At 40.3% G+C, this 18,326-nt stretch overlaps 1 protein-coding gene across 9 annotated transcripts in view; it reads left to right on the plus strand.

Annotated features, from left to right (window-relative positions):
* Positions 1–18,326, plus strand: part of FAT1 (FAT atypical cadherin 1) — a 187,657-nt gene that overhangs the window by 55,217 nt on the left and 114,114 nt on the right. For all 9 annotated transcript variants that reach the window (XR_004000575.1, XM_030563873.1, XM_030563877.1 and 6 more), the window contains exon 3: positions 11,595–11,909. Coding sequence is in view for 8 of the 9 variants with exons in the window: in XM_030563873.1 (XP_030419733.1) it covers positions 11,595–11,909 (315 nt within the window). In the remaining variant the exon portion in view is untranslated. The remainder of the gene's footprint in view (positions 1–11,594; positions 11,910–18,326) is intronic.

Genomic DNA, 18,326 nt, shown 5'->3' on the forward strand with positions numbered 1-18,326 from the left:
TAAAATGTAAACATAAATGTGACCAAAATTTACCAAAACTGAAGAGAAAATAAGATGCTGAAAGATGGTGTGAGGTAATATTATCTGAGGACTGCTGTGGTAAATTAGAGAATTCCTAAATATGTGGCCCAATGCATTGTTGGATTACATTCTTTTTTATCAGGCTTTTAAATTGATTTTGAAAGTATTAAAATACAAACAACTTGAATACATTTAAAATAATAAAGCAATTGAATTATTTAACAAATTAGAAATGTTTTATGTTATTGTAAGGTTCATCTTTGCTCAGACATAAAATAAATGAGCCATTGAAGTGTCAAGAAACTATACAAATCAGTGAAAATACTTAAAACTAAATTGATTTCTTAATTATGCACATTCATACCGTTCATATAAGTTTGTGAACAACTAATTTGCATGAGTTATGCAGAAGATAGTACATTGGCTGGCTGTTGCTAAGTTACCAGTCTCCCTATTTATGCCCAGTTAGAAGTTTCTAGAGCAGACGAAACAGCATGTACACATGTAATTCAGAAATTGCAAATAAAGGTTATATTTTGAAACAACAGCAATTTCTTATCAGATTTAAGAAATCTAGTAGGTGTTTTACCTGGGTAATCCAGCTTTATTGATGATAAATCTTAAACTGCCTAGTATTCAAGTTCAAATATTTTCTGCATGGCTATCGGTCCTTATTCTTCAGAAAAAATATCAAATAATGCTTCCTATTCAAAGTATATATACGATATAAGTAAAAAAAGGGAAAGCCCAGTGTTTTTTTGCTTGGTTATGCTATCAAGACATTTATTTAAGTCAGCGTGTATGTCATTTTTAAAAGCTCACATTGCCCACCACAGATCTTCAGCATTTTAGGAGTTAGACTGTGCCTCTTTTGGCACTCTGCCCTGTTTATATAGTAGACAAGATGACATTTTACTTTAGCAAAAGGAATCTCATTCCATTCCTTCCTTAGCAGAAGATTGCTTCAAGGAGTTCACAGGACTGAGGTTTTGGTCTTTTCAACTGACATTTTAACTGCTGAATAGTTTCTTGTCTCCATGACAGGACATTACAGCTTAAGTGCTTAGGGGCAATCGTTTTGCCTAGTTTAAAGATCCAGTAAGATCATGTGGTGGGTCTTTTTATGTGGCTGGACAAATAATATGCAGTTTTGTTGACATTACTCTTGGATGTTGTTTTAACAAAACTGCAGACAAAGGGCTCAGTTGTACCTTATAAGGAATGCCTCACATTGGGAGGTGTGGGGAGTTGCACCACCCCAGATTGAGGGCATGAAATAATTTCACTTTTGGGAATTCTGTAAGTTAAATGGTTTCAGACTCCCTTCCAAAGGTGGAACTCCTTCTGGCATACAACACTGTGGCTCTCCATGGCTGTGGCTCAGCACAGCCCTTTCTCTTACTCACCCTTGGTGCAGTCAGGCATAATCTAGTCTAACAAATCTTCTAGAAGATTTATAAATTTTCAAAGGCTCAGAAGCACGGAATTGGCTATAACTTTACAGTAGTCTCATTTTACATTTTTACTCGCTGTAAAGAACAGAATATACTGGACTAAAATGTGTTATCTCCGTGTGTTAGAAATATAGATAAATACATTAAATGAAACATTTTGCCTTCTGTCCATCTACCTTGCTTTCCTTTACCATGTCTGACAGTGAGTATGAGGCTCTAAAAGACACATAACACATAGGGCTTGTCTACATCACAAAGTTGCAGTGCTGGTGAGGGGGTTACAGCGCTGCAACTTAGGAGGTGTACACATCTGCAGGGCATCACCAGCGCTGCAACTCCCTGTTTGCAGCGCTGGCCATACTCCCGTTTTGTCTCGGGTGTAGAGGATCCAGCGCTGGTGATCAAGTGTAGACACTTACCAGCGCTTTTCTTGACCTCCGTGGAATAAGCAGGTATCCCAGCATACCTGAGGAAGCCTCTCTGGTAATCAAGGAGGAATCCTTCCCCGTGGTTTGCTCCGGTGTTCTCCCAATCCCCCCCCAAGCGGGTCTCCTTCCCAGCGGTTTGCAGGGGGGTTCGGGGAACGTGAGAGCAAACCTCGGAGAAGCAGGTCTCCTTCCCCGGTTTGCTCTCGCGTTCCCCGAACCCCCGTGCAAGTAGGTCTCCTTCCCCGCACCCCCGAGCAAGCAGGTCTCCTTCCCCGCCATTTGCAGGGGGGTTCGGGGAACGCGAGAGCAAACCGCGGGGAAGGAGATCTACTTGCTCGGGGGTTCGGGGAACGCGAGAGCAAACCGCTGGGAAGGAGATCTGCTTGCTCGGGGGTTCGGGGAACGCGAGAGCAAACCGCGGGGAAGGAGACCTGCTTGCTCGGGGGTTTGGGGAACACTGGAGCAAAACCGGGGAAGGAGACCTGCTTTCCCGCGGTTTGCTCTCGCGTTCCCCGAACCCCCCTTGAAGCCGCCCAACAGCGCTGCAGTGTGGCCACATCTAACACCACTTGCAGCGCTGGTTGCTGTAAGCGTGGCCACTCTGCAGCGCTGGCCCTATACAGCTGTACTAATACAGCTGTAACAACCAGCGCTACAAAATTGTAGATGTAGACATACCCATAGAATCACATGTGCCAAGTCTCCTGATTTGTCTCTGTCCCTACTTAAGGGGGAAACAGTTGTGATGTTTCTCCTTGAAACTTTGAGACTGTTCAAGAGCAGACAGACACTGCCTCTCCTCCTTTTCCAGATGGTTTTCACTTCTTGACCCTACTGGTGCTGCTATCTTCTTAGTAACTTTACAGTTTAGTGAGACACACAGGATGAAAAGGTGGTAAATGAGCATTAGTAACTTTCTCCTACCTAGCCAGTCAATGGCCTTGGCTACACTGGTGCTTTACAGTGCTGCAACTTTCTCGCCAGGGGAGAGAAAAAAACACCCCCTTGAGCGCTGCAAGATACAGCGCTGTAAAGCACCAGTGTAAACAGTGCCACAGCGCTGGGAGCACGGCTCCCAGCGCTGCAAGCTAATCCCCATGAGGAGGTGGAGTACGTGCAGTGCTGGGAGAGCTCTCTCCCAGTGCTGGCACTGCGACCACACTCGCACTTCAGAGCGCTGCAGCAGCGCTTTGAAGTTTCGAGTGTAGCCATACCCTTTGTCAGTGGCAGCAGCAACCTTAAGGTTGGGGCCAGGGAGAGATCATGCTTTAGGAGGAACTCATAAACTGCAGAGAGAGATGCAGAGAGAGTTTAGGAAAGGGGGAATGGGACAGGAAGAGACAAAAGTGGGAATTTTGTGAAGAGGAAGAGAGAGACAGAAATACATCTTGCCAAGACAGAGGAGGAACCGGCCAGCAAACATTCCCATCTAATCTGGTAGTGGTAGGGGCCACACTTCTTCCCAACTGCATCAGAAAGGCAAAAACAGAAGCTAGAATTCCAGATTATTTGGATCAGAGAGATGAGGCTGTGTGCGTGTATGTACTTGTGTTCAGGTGCAGGGGATGAATTCATAGGAAAATTCAAATCATACTAGGATATTTAATGAAACCATATAAAATGGGATTATACCATCATTGTTTGTGTATAAATTTGCAGTGAAACATCATTATTGTAACATCATTACATCATGTATTAAGGTAACATCATTATGTAATATAAAAGGCAAAGGATGCAAATGTTGGAGGATCTCTTCCCCCCCCCCTCAACCTTTGTTATTGTAGAAAAGTGGCGTTTTAAGAACAGCCTGAAAATTATATCTGTTTTGAAGCCCTTATAATGAATAGAGAAATTTTGATAGCCTTGTTCATGCTTCACAGAAGTCTCACGAGTATCATTCAAGGAGCATGGTACTAATGAGCATAATATAAGTATCAGAATCCATCTTTATGTAATTCATATACTTTAAAACAACAGAACAAACACCAAAAAGAGAACAAACCAGAAATTTGACCAGAATAGCCACACAGTCTTCCAGTGGTAGTGAGCCTTCAGGCTGATTTGAACCTATTTTTCAAATATTGTCAGCTGTGCATACATTCACATAGCAGGGAGGGACTGGATGAGAGAGTGAATTTCAATAAACATTAAGTTAAACCTTCTATGGATATTTTTTCCTTTTGCTACTTGAAAATGGGTAGTATACAGCTTAAATACATTTTTGTACTTTTATGCCTCACTAATGAGTTAAAAGATTGGAGAAGATAGGATACTGTTTTGCTGTCAGTGCAGACTGGTGGCAGTAGGGAAAACATGACTCTTGGTTTGTAATAGATTTAATTTATTTAATTTTTAATACTTCATTTGGACTGTCTATTGAAGGTCATATCTGATCAAAATATATGTTCATGCAGTTTTCAAAATAGTACTGCTGTTACTTCACATAGCAGTAACAGGCTTTAAGAGTGGCTGAGGAAGGTTTTGATTTACCAAGCTTATTAGAACTTAGATTAATTAAGTTTGTAATCAGATTTCAAGCATCATGTTCCAGGCCAGGGATTTCTCTTCGTTTGTTTCAAATGCCATTCCCAGGGCAAGCTCTGCTAAACTGCATTTTCATGCTTTCCTGAGAAATGATTGCAGGTTTTGATTTCCATTACAGAGTCATTAATATTGTTAATGAGAGTTTTCATGGATAAGCACACTTAAGGAGGATCATCCCTGGGAATTGGGAGTATTATAGTTTGAGTATTTGTTAATTGGTGTATATAAGACTGCCTACCTTTCATTAGATTTATACATTTATTCTTACTTTACTAGTGATTTTGGTCATAGTGGTTCAGGCTATTTAACTTAAATTAGATATACTATTAAGACCCTGGAAATTTACATTTTTGTCAACAGTTCTTTTTTGTTGAGAATGAGACGTACTACATTTTAAATAAATCCATTTTGGCTTTTGTAACCTAGATCAGCCATGATATTCTCCAAATTGTGACGTGGATAAAACATGGCACATGTGGCTGCAGTGATGAAGGAAAAAGAGGGTTGTACCTCTCAGCTTGCAATCCTATTTCCTCAAATATTGTGCTCTTGGGGCAATTTATTCTTCCAGACTGATCCTGTCTCATTTAATTCATTTAGGATCGTCTGCTCTTACTGAGTACCTCTTACTGAAGTCATTAGCTCCAGTGGGAGGAAGATTGTGCCCTAAATTTGCAACTGTGTGTAAATGAGGAAAGAACTTGGCCCCATGCTCAACTGTAATTGGAGAACACTAGTGAATTTTTTTTAACTCTAGGTTAGTACCTTTTTTTCCCAAAAGGAAATATCAGTGCTGATATCCCTTTACAGATTACAGTCTGAGATAAGAGTCATTGCATAATTGTTTTCTTCTCACTGGTCTAGGAGTAAAACCCTGATTTTGTCCTGATCTCTTGAAAGGCTGAAGAACTTCTACATCTAGCCTAGTGAAAAAGAGTTTTGGAGCTGTAGATTTCACCATCCCCCAACAGATCTAGATTTGATGGACACAAAGTCTTTAGCAGATACAGAAACTCTAAAGAAACTTTTAATGGTGATTTTCCTTCTTTGGCGAATGCAGTTAGGTGTAAGGGGCAAGATAGGGAAGGGAACATAATATTGGAAAAGGGCAAGATTATCAGGTGGCCTAGGCAAGAATTCACTGATAAAATTTCCTTTCTATGAAAGGAAGGTGACAAAAAGTAGTAGTGCCTATCCATAAAATGTTTAAAATGTAGGGGAGGCCATTCAAAAACCTTCTATTAAAAACTGCCTAACAACACTGAAAAATATTAGTGATGCTTATAAAGGGCCAGATTCTAGTTTACATTAAAACTGCTTTATACCACTCTGGCAGTGTAAAAAGACCTTTCAGTAGGTGTCAGTGTAACGTAGTGCCACTTTTTAAGACCTCTTTACACTGCCAGAATGATATAAAAGGACCTTAATGTAAATGAGAGTCTCGCACAGTGTGTACATTTTGATATTCTACCTTTCCTCTTCATTCTAATAACATACATTTTGAAATACTGGTTTCACTGTCAGTGTGATATAAAAAATTTGTCCTTCAGCATCTTCATCTTTTGTCGAGAGCAGGTCAGTTGGAGGTGTGTTTAAAAAATCAGAAATATATATCCCAAACTCTGTGTGGTGGGGAATGTTTTATATTTATGTGAATTAAGCACTTGTTAAAGTGATGGGCTTGCAGCATGAATTAGAGACAAGTGTAGCGCAATCAGGAATTGAAATTTACATTTGTCTAAGTCCTGCACTTTCTGTTTGTTCTTGGACCCATGCCAAAAAGCAATGGCAGATGGAGGGATAAATGTAGCTTTCATGTATCTTAAGATTTGATACCTTGTAAACCACCAGAGCTAGAAACAAATATATTTTTTTCATACAGCTGAAGAGATGGAAACTCTACCCACAACTATCCCAAAGAGCATTTATTTACTGCCCTTGGCTGGTCACAGGGTACCAGAAATCACGCTTTTCTGATTCTTTCTTTCTTAGTATTTGAAGTCAAACATAATTTTTGTGACTGCTCTCTTGAAAACCACTGGAGCTCTAATCCAATGATTTACTCTGTCTGAAAGCTTAGAATGCTGGCTTTCAAACGGCATAAAGCATTAGTCTAGCTAGCATAAAGCATTAGTCTGCTCTAACTCTATGTGAGATGGGCTACTAGAATAATATAGTAAAGATTTACAAAGAGGAATAGTTGGCAGACCAGCACTAGACCTTTAAGGACCAATACACTTTTGGGAGCATTGGTCCTGGACGAGTGATAGGGAAGAAAATATTGTTATCCTTTTGAAAAGCATCTTCATCCTGGTTTAGCTGATTTGTTCCAAACCTGTAACTTCATGAGCAGAGATTGCAAATTGTGTTGAATTTTGTGTGTTTTTGTGTGGCTCAATATCCCTTTAGATTTAAGGTGGTCCTATTAGTGTCATTTTTTATTCGTGATTTAAAATGTTTAAGGTCAGGTCTGAAGGAGAGGGGCTGGTAAGAGATTGTAAGGTGTGGTTTTGTGTGTAGTTTCTGATACAGACCGGACTGTGATTTTTAAACTATTGAATGTGTTTTTGGTTGTATATTTCTATAGGGGGACCCCTGGCTTGTCACAGCCAGAATTCCTCTGGGGGAGTGCACATTGGATTAGTAACTCTGCCCCATTTTGAAAGATGAACTCCTCAGAGCTGGCCTGGTATGAAGGGGGAAAGCTGAGTCATGCCCACACACTCACCCCTCCATATCCTTTCAAAAGTTTAGCTCTACTAACCAGGAGTAGTAGGTCTGGCCCCAAAATAAATTGTGGCTGACCTGTGTACAAAGGGTGAGGGAAAGCTGCTAGGCCTCATTTCTTCCAGCCTCGTTTTGCATGTACCATAACTGAAGTGGCTTTTTGTACCTTCATTTTTAATATTGTCTGACTAACTTAATTCTTAGAATGCATGTATGTCCATTTTTAAAAAGGTGTCTATCTTCTCTAATATGCCCATCACTGATATCTGTTCTAAAGTGTAGGGAGGTGGAAAAGTTTGTATTTCTGCTGTATTTTGTTTGCAAATTTGTGGAATCTCACATCAGGTAATGTTTTATTTTTAACATTAAGTTCAGGTCCCAGTACAGATATCAGTGTTGTTGTTTCCTCAACTGGTCCATAGAATGAACCTCTTTCACACTTGTTTAATCTGATTCAAACATTTAAACAGCAGTCCTATTGAAGAAATATTTGTTCAACAGTTTGGGATTTGTTCCAACATGGAAAAAATGGAAGAATGATTCATTTCACTCTCACTGTCAGCTTAGGTAGTTTAGGTTTCCGGATCCTAATCACTAATGCAGACTTACAGTGCAGGTGACCCTCGAGCAAGTTAAAATTGGAAGAATTCTGAAAGCCAACACTATCCTATTGAGTAGACATCTGTTCTAGATGAGTTCTTCACTGGTTAATTAATCAGTAGCTCTGTAGGTTTGTCATTGTAAATTTTCACAAAAATCATAGCTTTGTCATAGTGAAGAGTTTGTAGAAATCATCTGATGGACCCAGACTGAATCTGAAATAAAACTAAAAATAAATGTACCAACATTTTCAAGAGTGTCATGTTTCTAGTTGTTACCCTGATAATCCTTTTATATCAGAGTTGCCAGGTGTCTGATTTTTGACTGGAACATCTGGTTGAAAAGGGACCCTGGCAACTCTGGTCAGCACTGCTGACCAGGCCATTAAAACTCTGGTTGGCGGTACTGCCGGCACAGCAAGGTTGGCAGGCTCCCTGCCTGGCTCAACGTGGCTCCCAGCAGGCTCTTAGGTGGAGGAGTGGCCATGGAGTCTCCGTGCGCTGCCCCTGCACCAAGTGCCGACTCGGCAGCTCCCATTGGCTGGGAACTGTGGCCAGTGAGAGCTGTGGGGGCGGTGCCTGCGGCCGGAGGCAGCACGCAGAACTCCATGGCTGTCCCTTTGCCTAGCAGTTGGAGGAACGTGTCGCTGCTTCCAGGGAGCTGCCTGAGATAAATGCCATCCAGAGCCTGTGCCCCAACCCCCTCCTGCAGCCCAACCCACTGCCTAAGTCCTGTGAAAATGAGTAAGTGAGGATGGGGGAGAGTGAGTGACAGAGGGAGGGAGATGAAGTGAGTGGGGGCGGGGCCTTGGACAAGGGGGGGCCTCAGGGAAGGGGTGGGGCAACGATGTTCGGTTTACTGCCGTTAGAAAGTTGGCAACCTATTTTGTATGGTTCCCTTTTGAATCTAGGTTTCTTTTGTTTTCGTGCATTAACATTTTTCTTTAAATAGTTGATTTAAAGTTTTCAGGTGTTGGGGAGAGAGATGTCAAGGGAGCAAGACTTCAAGACACTGTCTGTAGCTAGGAGTCACCATATCTAAGGAGAAGTGGTGGAATTTGTAAAAGGGGGTGGGTAAGTGCCTTCAGGAGGTCCGTCTTAAAGTTAAAGCCTACCCTTCTGAGAGCTTCAAAAATACACATGGCCATTTTAAAATTAATCTGCCATTTTATTTTGACATAGCTGATGTTAAGAAAGCAGGGGGGAAGGGGGGACATATTATGGTGATAGTTGCTCAACCCAATAAATAAGCATGCCATTGCATTCTACACAAGCTACAAGTGACAGAGAAGACCTGCTAAAAGCCCTGCTAGGAGGGAATTAATGTAATCTAGTCTTATGGTTAGTAGGGCACGTAGCTTTTGCGAAGTTGCCGCGGGATAAATAAGGGCATAGCCTGTGCTGATTGTACAACTGAAGCTCTTGCATGCCACATTCAACACATGGGGTTTCTATGGAAATGCTGTGGTTAAAAGTGAAGTTAAAATTCTTAATCTAGTTCATTAACTCTCAAGTAAGTCGTCTTAATAAGTAAAAAGACAAAAAAAGTATACCAGGAGTAAATAATAGAAATTGATCCTGGAAATTTGCGGGGGACAGACAGATGCACTTAATAAGAATTTGTTTATGTTCTCTGTGATATTTAGAAATTATGATTGCAGGATGAAGCCCACAGCTAACGGGCAACTTCTTAACAAAGATATAGTGATTGCATATGATGATTATTTGTGTTTTTTGAAAGAAAATTCTAGGTAAACAGTACAAATACAAAGTTGAAAAGTGGAAAATATAAAAGGCAACTTATTTTAAAGCAATACCATATCTTTTCAGTACTTTGCTGGTGTTAGTGGATTCCTCTGCAAAAAAAATGTAACTGAATAGCCACTTTTATCTGTTTTGTTTTCAAGACCCTCCTATACAGAATATTAATTTCTGTTTTAATATATAGAACTCTCATTTGCCCTTGTCTTTGCCCCAGCCCTACCGCTTTCTACATTTTACACAGCTAGTTTCCAGAGTGACATCTGGTGGTGATTCTAAAATATTGAATACTGTGTTTTGAAATTATATGCATTTCTGCTTTAACAGTAAAAGGTTACTTGAATATTCTTTCTTGTATTAGATGCTAGCTTTTCCAGAAATAACTCTATCATTTTGGATTCGAGGTTTTTCTCATCAGACTCTCATGCAATTTCCTATAAGGACAAAGACATAATTAAGAGTTTGAGAAACTGTTAATCGTATTATCTTCTTCATGGGCCAAATTATGTTCTCTGATATGTTCATACTACTCCTAATGGGACCTCAGTGGCAGTTGTGTTTGGACCATAATTTGTCCTCAGATACACGATCTGAAGATATACGTTTGACAATGTTTAAACCTCTTAGAGAAGCATTCTTTGTTTTAGGGAGGGGCAATATGCCTCCCCCCACCTACGAAAAGCAAACGTTGATTATGTTTAATGAAGGAAGGGGGATTACAGTGCATCTGAAGGAAGGGAAATACAGCAGTACTATTTTTACAAACATCATGCTTCAGAAGGTACACCTATAAATGTGTATTTACCTAGATCCCATTTTACTGACAGCATGCATGAGCAGAACAGATAGGCACAGGATAGGAGAAAATACTATATGCACATCATGTAATTGTGTCCACAATCCCAAACCTAGCTGGATTGTCACTGTTTTGGCTCACTTGGACTCCAATCACAATTAGGTCTTTATGCATTACTGTAACATAAACAATAATGATAATGATTAATAATGACCGACCTTCACAATGCCTCTTTATGATTATCACATACTATTGCTTTTTTGGTCCCTCTCTTTGTAGCTATTAAGGTATTTTTATGTCAGGTCCTCTTTGGGTCTAGCTAGAAAATAATACCTGGGATAAGGCGGTCTGGATAATGTAAGGAAGATTGGCTCATTCTGTAGCGGCTACTTTGTTTCTTTAGAAATAGTGAATTTTATTTCTTTTTAGGGGTACACAATGATTTGCTAAAGTAACAGCAAACATTGTAGCTGAGGCCTTGGCTACACTGGCGCTTTACAGCGCTGCAACTTTCTCACTCAGGGGTGTGAAAAAACACCCCCCTGAGCGCAGCAAGTTACAGCGCTGTAAAGCGCCAGTGTAAACAGTGCCCCAGCACTGGGAACGCGGCTCCCAGCACTGTAAATTAATCCGCAAGGGGAGGTGGAGTACCTGCAGCGCTGGGAGAGCTGTCTCCCAGCACTGGCGCCGCGACCACACTCGCACTTCAAAGAGCTACTGCGGCAGCGCTTTGGAGTTTCGAGTGTAGCCAGGCCCCATGGCTGAGCAGGGCAACATAAACCACTCTAAATTTTCAGATTTCTCAGAAAGGTTGTGTATGTGGATACAAGTATTTATACACATTAAGAAACATTCATTTACCTAATTCACACAGACACATAGCTACATATGAGTGTATATGCCATCAAATTTAAATAGGTTCTCACTAATTTAAATAGTGGTAAATAGTTCAAACCCTGGTACTAAATCAGTTAGATAATTTAATACAGTGTTAAATTCTCATTGTCAAGAGTGATGAATTAAGAGGGTAAATCAAGTCCCAAAGACTGCAGATAACTCATAATATCTTCTGGGCAGAAATATTTCAGGAATGATGTTAAATAATCAGATAATTCTCAAGGGAGGTTAAAAAAGAAAATAGATTTATAAATATTGAAACAATAAAGTATAAAAATTCAGACCCTTTTAACATTTTTTCCCCCAACTTACTCTTTATACTTATGGGGCATTTAATATTGTTCCTTTTTTCCCTCCTGTTGAACAGGTGTAATAGAGACGGCCGATCTGCTGGACCGTGAGACTACCTCACATTACTGGTTAACTGTTTATGCAACAGACCAGGGTGTTGTGCCTCTATCTTCTTTCATTGAAATCTACATAGAAGTTGGGGATGTTAATGATAATGCTCCGCAGACAACAGAACCTGTTTATTACCCAGAAGTCTTGGAAAATTCACCTAAGGATGTATCTGTCATTCAGATTGAGGCATTTGATCCTGATTCCAGCTCTAATGAAAAGTTGACCTACAAGATTACAAGTGGAAACCCACAGGGATTCTTTTCAATAAACCCCAAAACTGGTATGTATATATGATAGTTTTATGTGATATGTGTATCAAGTAATTTATTATCCTGTGTAAATGCAGTGGAATTGACATAATTAATTATTTTTTACCTATTGAGTAGCTCTTTGATTATAATGTTGTAGTCATATTTTGACATCACACAGTTACAGAGAAAACCAGATATTTCAGTGATTTTTAAACTTGTTGGGCATACTATCACCCTCATGTAATTTTCCTTCAAGATGTTGTTTTATTTTTTCCACTTGAGGTTTATGTTGATGGGCAAATAGCATAGTAGTCCCACTGAAATCAATATGGACAACAGTACTTGTGTAACTGTTCACCTGTGTAAAGAGTTTATAAACTAGCACAACATTTTGAAAATGGTAAACTGGAGAATGTGTTTTTATTCTCAAAATATACCAGTTACAATTCTGTTGCAGTGTTATGCCTAACATTTGGGGGAAACCTAGAAATATTGCAATTTCTAATAAAGAAGCATAAATAGAAGAAAGGAGCGATGCTGAAGTTAGAAGTACTGAAATGTGTGTAAGAATGGAGAGATGGGGACCTAAATACTGTTGTCAGTTTTAACTGAAACAGAACAATGAATTTAAAACAAAGTAAATGTTACTTAAAACAATGTAAAGGTTACCAAATTAATATCTGCCTATGGATGACTGTAGAAAACATTCAAAATATGTATGCTGTTTTTTTAATTAGGTACGAGAAGTGGTGCTAATGCTGAGACTTGTCAATGATTCTCAATTTAAGCATATATCATTGCTTAGGGCATTTTATGTGGGAGGTATGTGCAGCTGCTATATTACAGTGGGAGTCCCAGGAAGCACTTCTGACAGTCAACTAGAAATGCCTCCTGGGTATCCAGGGAGGTATATACTACAGCTGTGCTTTGTCTTCACCCACATCCTGCTACCCTCTCTGGCCAGGTTAGTATTGCTAGTACAAGCAGTAGTTTCACGCTCCAATTACACAAAGTCAGGGGAACAATAGAAATAATTCTGCATTTCCCTCTCCCACCCTACCTCCCACTGCCCTTGCCCATTCACACAGAGGCTCATCCAGGGTTTAGTCCAGGGATCTGCAACCTTTCAGAAGTGGTATGCCAAGTATTCATTTATTCACTCTAATTTAAGGTTTCGTGCGCCAGTAATACATTTTAACGTTTTAGAAGGTCTCTTTCTATAAGTCTACAATATATAACTAAACTATTGTTGTGTGTAAAGTAAATAAGGTTTTTAAAATGTTTAAGATGCTTCATTTAAAATTAAAATGCAGAGGCCTCCGGACTGGAGGCCAGGGCCAGCTCCAGGCACCAGCATTCCAAGCAGGTGCTTGGGGCAGCAGTCTGCAAGGGGCGGCAGTCCATGTGTTTTTGCCCCCAAGCAGCACGCCAAATTGCCGTTGTGGACGGCGGGGGAGTCCATGTGCTGTTAGGGTGGCAAGCACATTTCCGCGGTGGCGTGGCAGCTTCTATGTTCAGCTGCCTGTGGCAGCAATTCGGCAGCTTCCGTCTTCCGGCTGAAGACAGAAGCTGCCGCCGAATTGCCGCGGCCATGGAAATGCGCGTGCTGCCCTAACGGCACACGGACTGCCCCTGCCATCTGCAGTGGCAGTTCGGCACACTGCTTGGGGCTGCAAAAACAGTAGAGCCAGCCCTGCCGGTGGCCAGAACCTGAGCAGTGTGAGTGCCACTGAAAATCAGCTCGCGCGCCGTCTTTGGCACCCATGCCATAGGTTCCCTACCCCTGGTCTAGTAACAGGGGATTCAGAGGACCAAAGCTTAAAGTTAAAATCCTATTTCTAAATCTAAATAATATAATTGGGAAGTGGTGATTACAGACTAACGTAGCTATCCTGTAACTTTGCTACTAGCCTTTCACAGATGGATGACATCTGACACGAAGTACAACAGTATAAAAAAGCATAAATAAATTAAACTAAATGCCCTAACCAAAAATTTGTGTGCCTTTTGTTGCTTATTTCTTGTTTCCATTTCTTTATCTCATTTTTCTCTCTATCCATGTCTGACCTATTATTTCCATCACTAAAACACATTCTCTCCTCTCACTCTGTCTACTCTTTTCTCTTGTTTTGGTTCCCCTTCTCTGTTATCTCTGTAAAACAACATTTCCTTTGTTCACATTTTCTATTTCTTGCTTGTCTATTCTTAGTTGTCCACCTCCTTGCTTTCTTTTATGTCCCATTCTCTCTTCTCCTTCTTTTGTCTCTGCATTCCTCATCAATGTCTCCCCTCCCTCTATATTATTACTTAGCATACTACAAATTTTAACGTAATTATTACACTCAAAAATCCAGGGAGGTTGGCAAATACGTATTGTCCCTATTTTACAGATGGGAAAACTAAGGTAAGGGGAGGTTAAGTGACTTGTCCAAGTCTTCAGAGAGCATTGGGTGAAAGCTAGTGAATTCCTCATTTTCAGTCCCATGCCCAAAAAAGGCTTTAGGCTCAATGCCTGGCTGTTCAGCTTTAAAATATTGAGCTGCACCAGATACCCAGTCAGTGATCAAGATGCATTTGGATTGAAGTTACGAGGGCCATTATCTTCTAAGTATCCATTCTGTCTCTTGTAAATCAAATACACTAGACTGATTAGGCCCTGTTTAGGGCTAAGTTTTTCAAATGGGTTAGAATGTGAAGAAGTTTCAAAATCTCTTTAAAAGACATTAGATATTGTGTTAACTACAGAATAAAAAGTACAGCATGCAATTTACATTATTCTATAATAGTAAAGTCATAACTAATTAAAATAGGACTGAACTGAGCAGTACATCTGAGTACAAGCGATCTCATTATGAGTAAGATGGTAACCTGCTCCACTTATTTGCCTGCATTGTGGATATAAGAGAATTTAAGTTCCTTCCTTATAAGGGCTACTGAACCAAGAATTACTGCACAGGGGAAAAGCGGCCTCCATGGTGCAACGATGCTCCCTCCCACCCGGATAGACAGAGATGGAGAGCGGACAGAGACTCAACTCTGCCTCCACCATACCATCCAACAGCTGAGCAGGCACAGAAGGGGAAGTGAACAGTGCCAGATAAGGGGCTGGTGCAGATGACTTTCTTCCTTTGGGGAAAGGAGGAAACAAGCATGAATCTATGATTCTTTATGTCATAGTTCAGCCCCTGATCTGCTCTTGGGGCTGCACAGCCATGTGAGGCCCTGTAGATAGCATCTTGTGATAACTCTGTGGTCAAACCCTATGCTAATAAACCAGGCATAAATGATCAAATTATTAGTAATGGCATATTCTTTAGAGCCATCTTGTTATGATTCTTAAAGTGTATGGTGAGTCCTGGAAATACGCTTGAAATGGTTTTAGATTGTCTCCTACTCTTTGAGGTATGGACTGTCTTTTTATTGTGTTTGTACAGCACGTAACACAGCGGGGTCCTGCTCCATGACTGGTGCTGCTGCAGTATAAATAATAATAACCTAGATGTAACCTGTGCTAACACAGGGGTTCTCTGTCCTCTGCTTGTGGCTAATCCATGTATAGAGCTTTATGAGTCTCTTACAGCCTTTACATTAAGAGACCTTGTTCTTAGGCTATGTCTACACTACAGATGAGTCCAAATATAAATAGCACTGTAACCATGGTATGGCAGCGGAGTCACAACTCAAGTACATACCAACCCACTTGAAACTGGTGGGTATGTGGCATGGCTCAAGCATGCTGCTTCTGCTGCTCCCTGTGCTTCCATAGCTACACAGTTATTTATACTTGTGCTAGTTCATTGATAGCTAGCATTCAAATGTGTGTATATACATGAGCAGGGGAATCACACCCCTCGCTCGTAATGCAGACATTGCCTTAGCATCATGCAGGAGAGACTTATGTTTTTTTAGATCCGAAGATCTTGGTCAGTCCTCACAGATGGTCACCTATCTAGGAGTGTCATGCTGCATAGACCTTCAAGTGTGAATAAATCTGTTTTTATTAGTATTGGTGAACTGATCTGCTTTCAACAAGTGGTACCTGTAGAAGTGGTATCTCCCATGTGCCTAAGGAAGTCCAGGTCCCAGATATCCTCTCCTTCAGTAAACAGTAGCCCTTGAAAGCAATTTTTCTGATTATGTTAATTAGTTATAAACTTGACTGTGCATTTTAAAAACTTTTTACTAACATTTCCTTATTTTGTAAAGAGAAATGCTGTGCAATAGCCCTCTTTGAAATGAGAAAGCATATCACATTTCCTCTTTATATGCAACAGTTTCTTATCTTATTTACTTCAAGCACATTTGTGCTTTGATGAGATTAATTAATTATCATGTTTTTGGATCTTGGAGTTCACTTGTAATGAAGAAAGCTGCTGCACAAAAGAGCTCGCCAACAAGAATGAGACTAGTATCATAGTTACAGTCATTTAGCAACTGACAATCAAAGCAGAGATTAATTGCAAAACTTTCCTGACTTAGACTGTAGCCACATATTCAATCCATGATAACTATTCTATGGGTTTGATCATTGAATCCATCAGTATGAAGGGATGACTTTCCCTATTCACTAGCACGTGTAGAGCCCTTCACTGTTCCTTCATTCTTCTTTGCAGAAATGGATTAAGGCTAAATATGGCTCAGATTGACTAACATTGTGGGACTCCAGATCTACTCAGAGATTTTGAAAGGAGGTTGAAATAATAACATTTAATAGCCTTTCAGAGTACATGGCTCAGACCAGTAGATCAGTTTGATTCTACCGTGCTCAGAAATGGAAGCCAGAGTGAAGAGATTGTACTTGGTCCTTATAGCATCTTATATGTATATATTGCTTTTTATTCTGATGGTTGTTCAGTAGTGTGTGTCCAAATTTACCTACCATTAAAATGTAGCCACTTCTGGGTGGAACACAGCAGATGTTTAGCAGAAATAATTGATTACCTAAAAATCTGGATTCCTCTGACTCAGGTCCACCTCTGTAGACTCATGTTCAGCTCTTTTATTTTCCCCTGATATATCTGATAGAGAACATTTTACCCATTTTCCCTACCCATTAAGTGTAGTCCAATTTTCTGATTCTTAGCATTGGAAGCATCTTATAGCAAGGATTCGTAGCATAGTCACACAATATGAATTAGTTACTATCTTTTATATATGGAAATGAGAAGTTTTTCTGTTACTTTGAGAATGGTGAGCCAAAGTCACAAAGATCCAGTTTTTCAAATAAGAAATTGCTGGATTCATTTTTGCAAACACAACTGACTGACTGAATTTGACTGAGTCTTTTCCCATTGCTTTATTAGCAAATTACAACAACTGGGAGATTTCAGATATTATGGTCTTGTCATAGTGCTGGCCCTTTAAGGAAGTCAGATACCTAGCCTAGCTAGGCCAAGCTCCACTGAAAAGAATGAGCCAACCTGTGCCCACCTGAGGATAGTTAACTGCCCAAGTAGCTAGAATGCAGTTAATTAATTAAAAAGCACATGGACCTAATAAAAAGTTTAGGAGAGTTCAGCTGAATAAGAAGAAAGGAAACTCCAGAGGAGGGGAGTTCCTGGGGAATCTGAACTAGGCAAAAGCTCTCCAGATAGGGAGGGACTCTTAACAACTAGGAGAGAGACTACAAAGCTGTCCAGCATGAGGCTTTACAGCAGAAGGAGCTGCTGCTGTAACCTAGACATATTTTGTTTTGGAACTTGAAAGTTTTATGCGGGTTCTGAGATAAAAGCCTTTAAACCCTTGTACAAGTGCTCCTTTCAGCAAGCTTTTACTGCTGTAGAGTGGCTTCTCCTCGACTGAGATGTTTCTGTGACCTCAGGGTTACCTTATTAAGGGGAGAAACTGAGGCTGGCCACAGCAGAGCCACACCTAGTCAGAAGGGGTGCTTGAGAGGCAATGAGGCGCCTTCTGGAGGTACAAATTGCTATATAGGAGACAAATGTATAAAAAAAACTCCACAAAATTATATAGCACTAACCTTTTACAAATGCCAGTTAACAAAGAGGCTATTTAAACACAAGTATAGTGCTAAGGTTGAGTAGAGGAAAGATGGACTTTTTCCAATGGTGCATTTCAATTTGGAAAGAAAGTCTAAAGCAAGATGAGTTTTGACCTTTCCTCATATCCATTCCTTCACCAACATACTGGGACCCCCCTGGAACAATACATTTACTTGAGATTCAGTATGTGTATTTGAGATGCTATAGTAGTACTTGTTTTAGTGCTGGGTGCAATAGATTCTCTAGTCGTAAACCTCCTGTTTGTCTTTAGATAGCTAAATAAAAGTACAGAACTGGTGAGAGTCAGATCTGACTTCCTGTTTGACTTGAACTTTGACAAGTCACTTAATCTTCATTTTACAGAGGAGTTATATTTATCTGTTCTCCAGGGGTTTGGTGAGTGTATTCATGAATTATTTTGTAAAGCACTGTATATTTTTGTTT

The sequence above is a fragment of the Gopherus evgoodei genome, chromosome 5 (assembly GCF_007399415.2).
Source record: "Gopherus evgoodei ecotype Sinaloan lineage chromosome 5, rGopEvg1_v1.p, whole genome shotgun sequence".
Lineage (NCBI taxonomy): Eukaryota > Metazoa > Chordata > Testudines > Testudinidae > Gopherus > Gopherus evgoodei.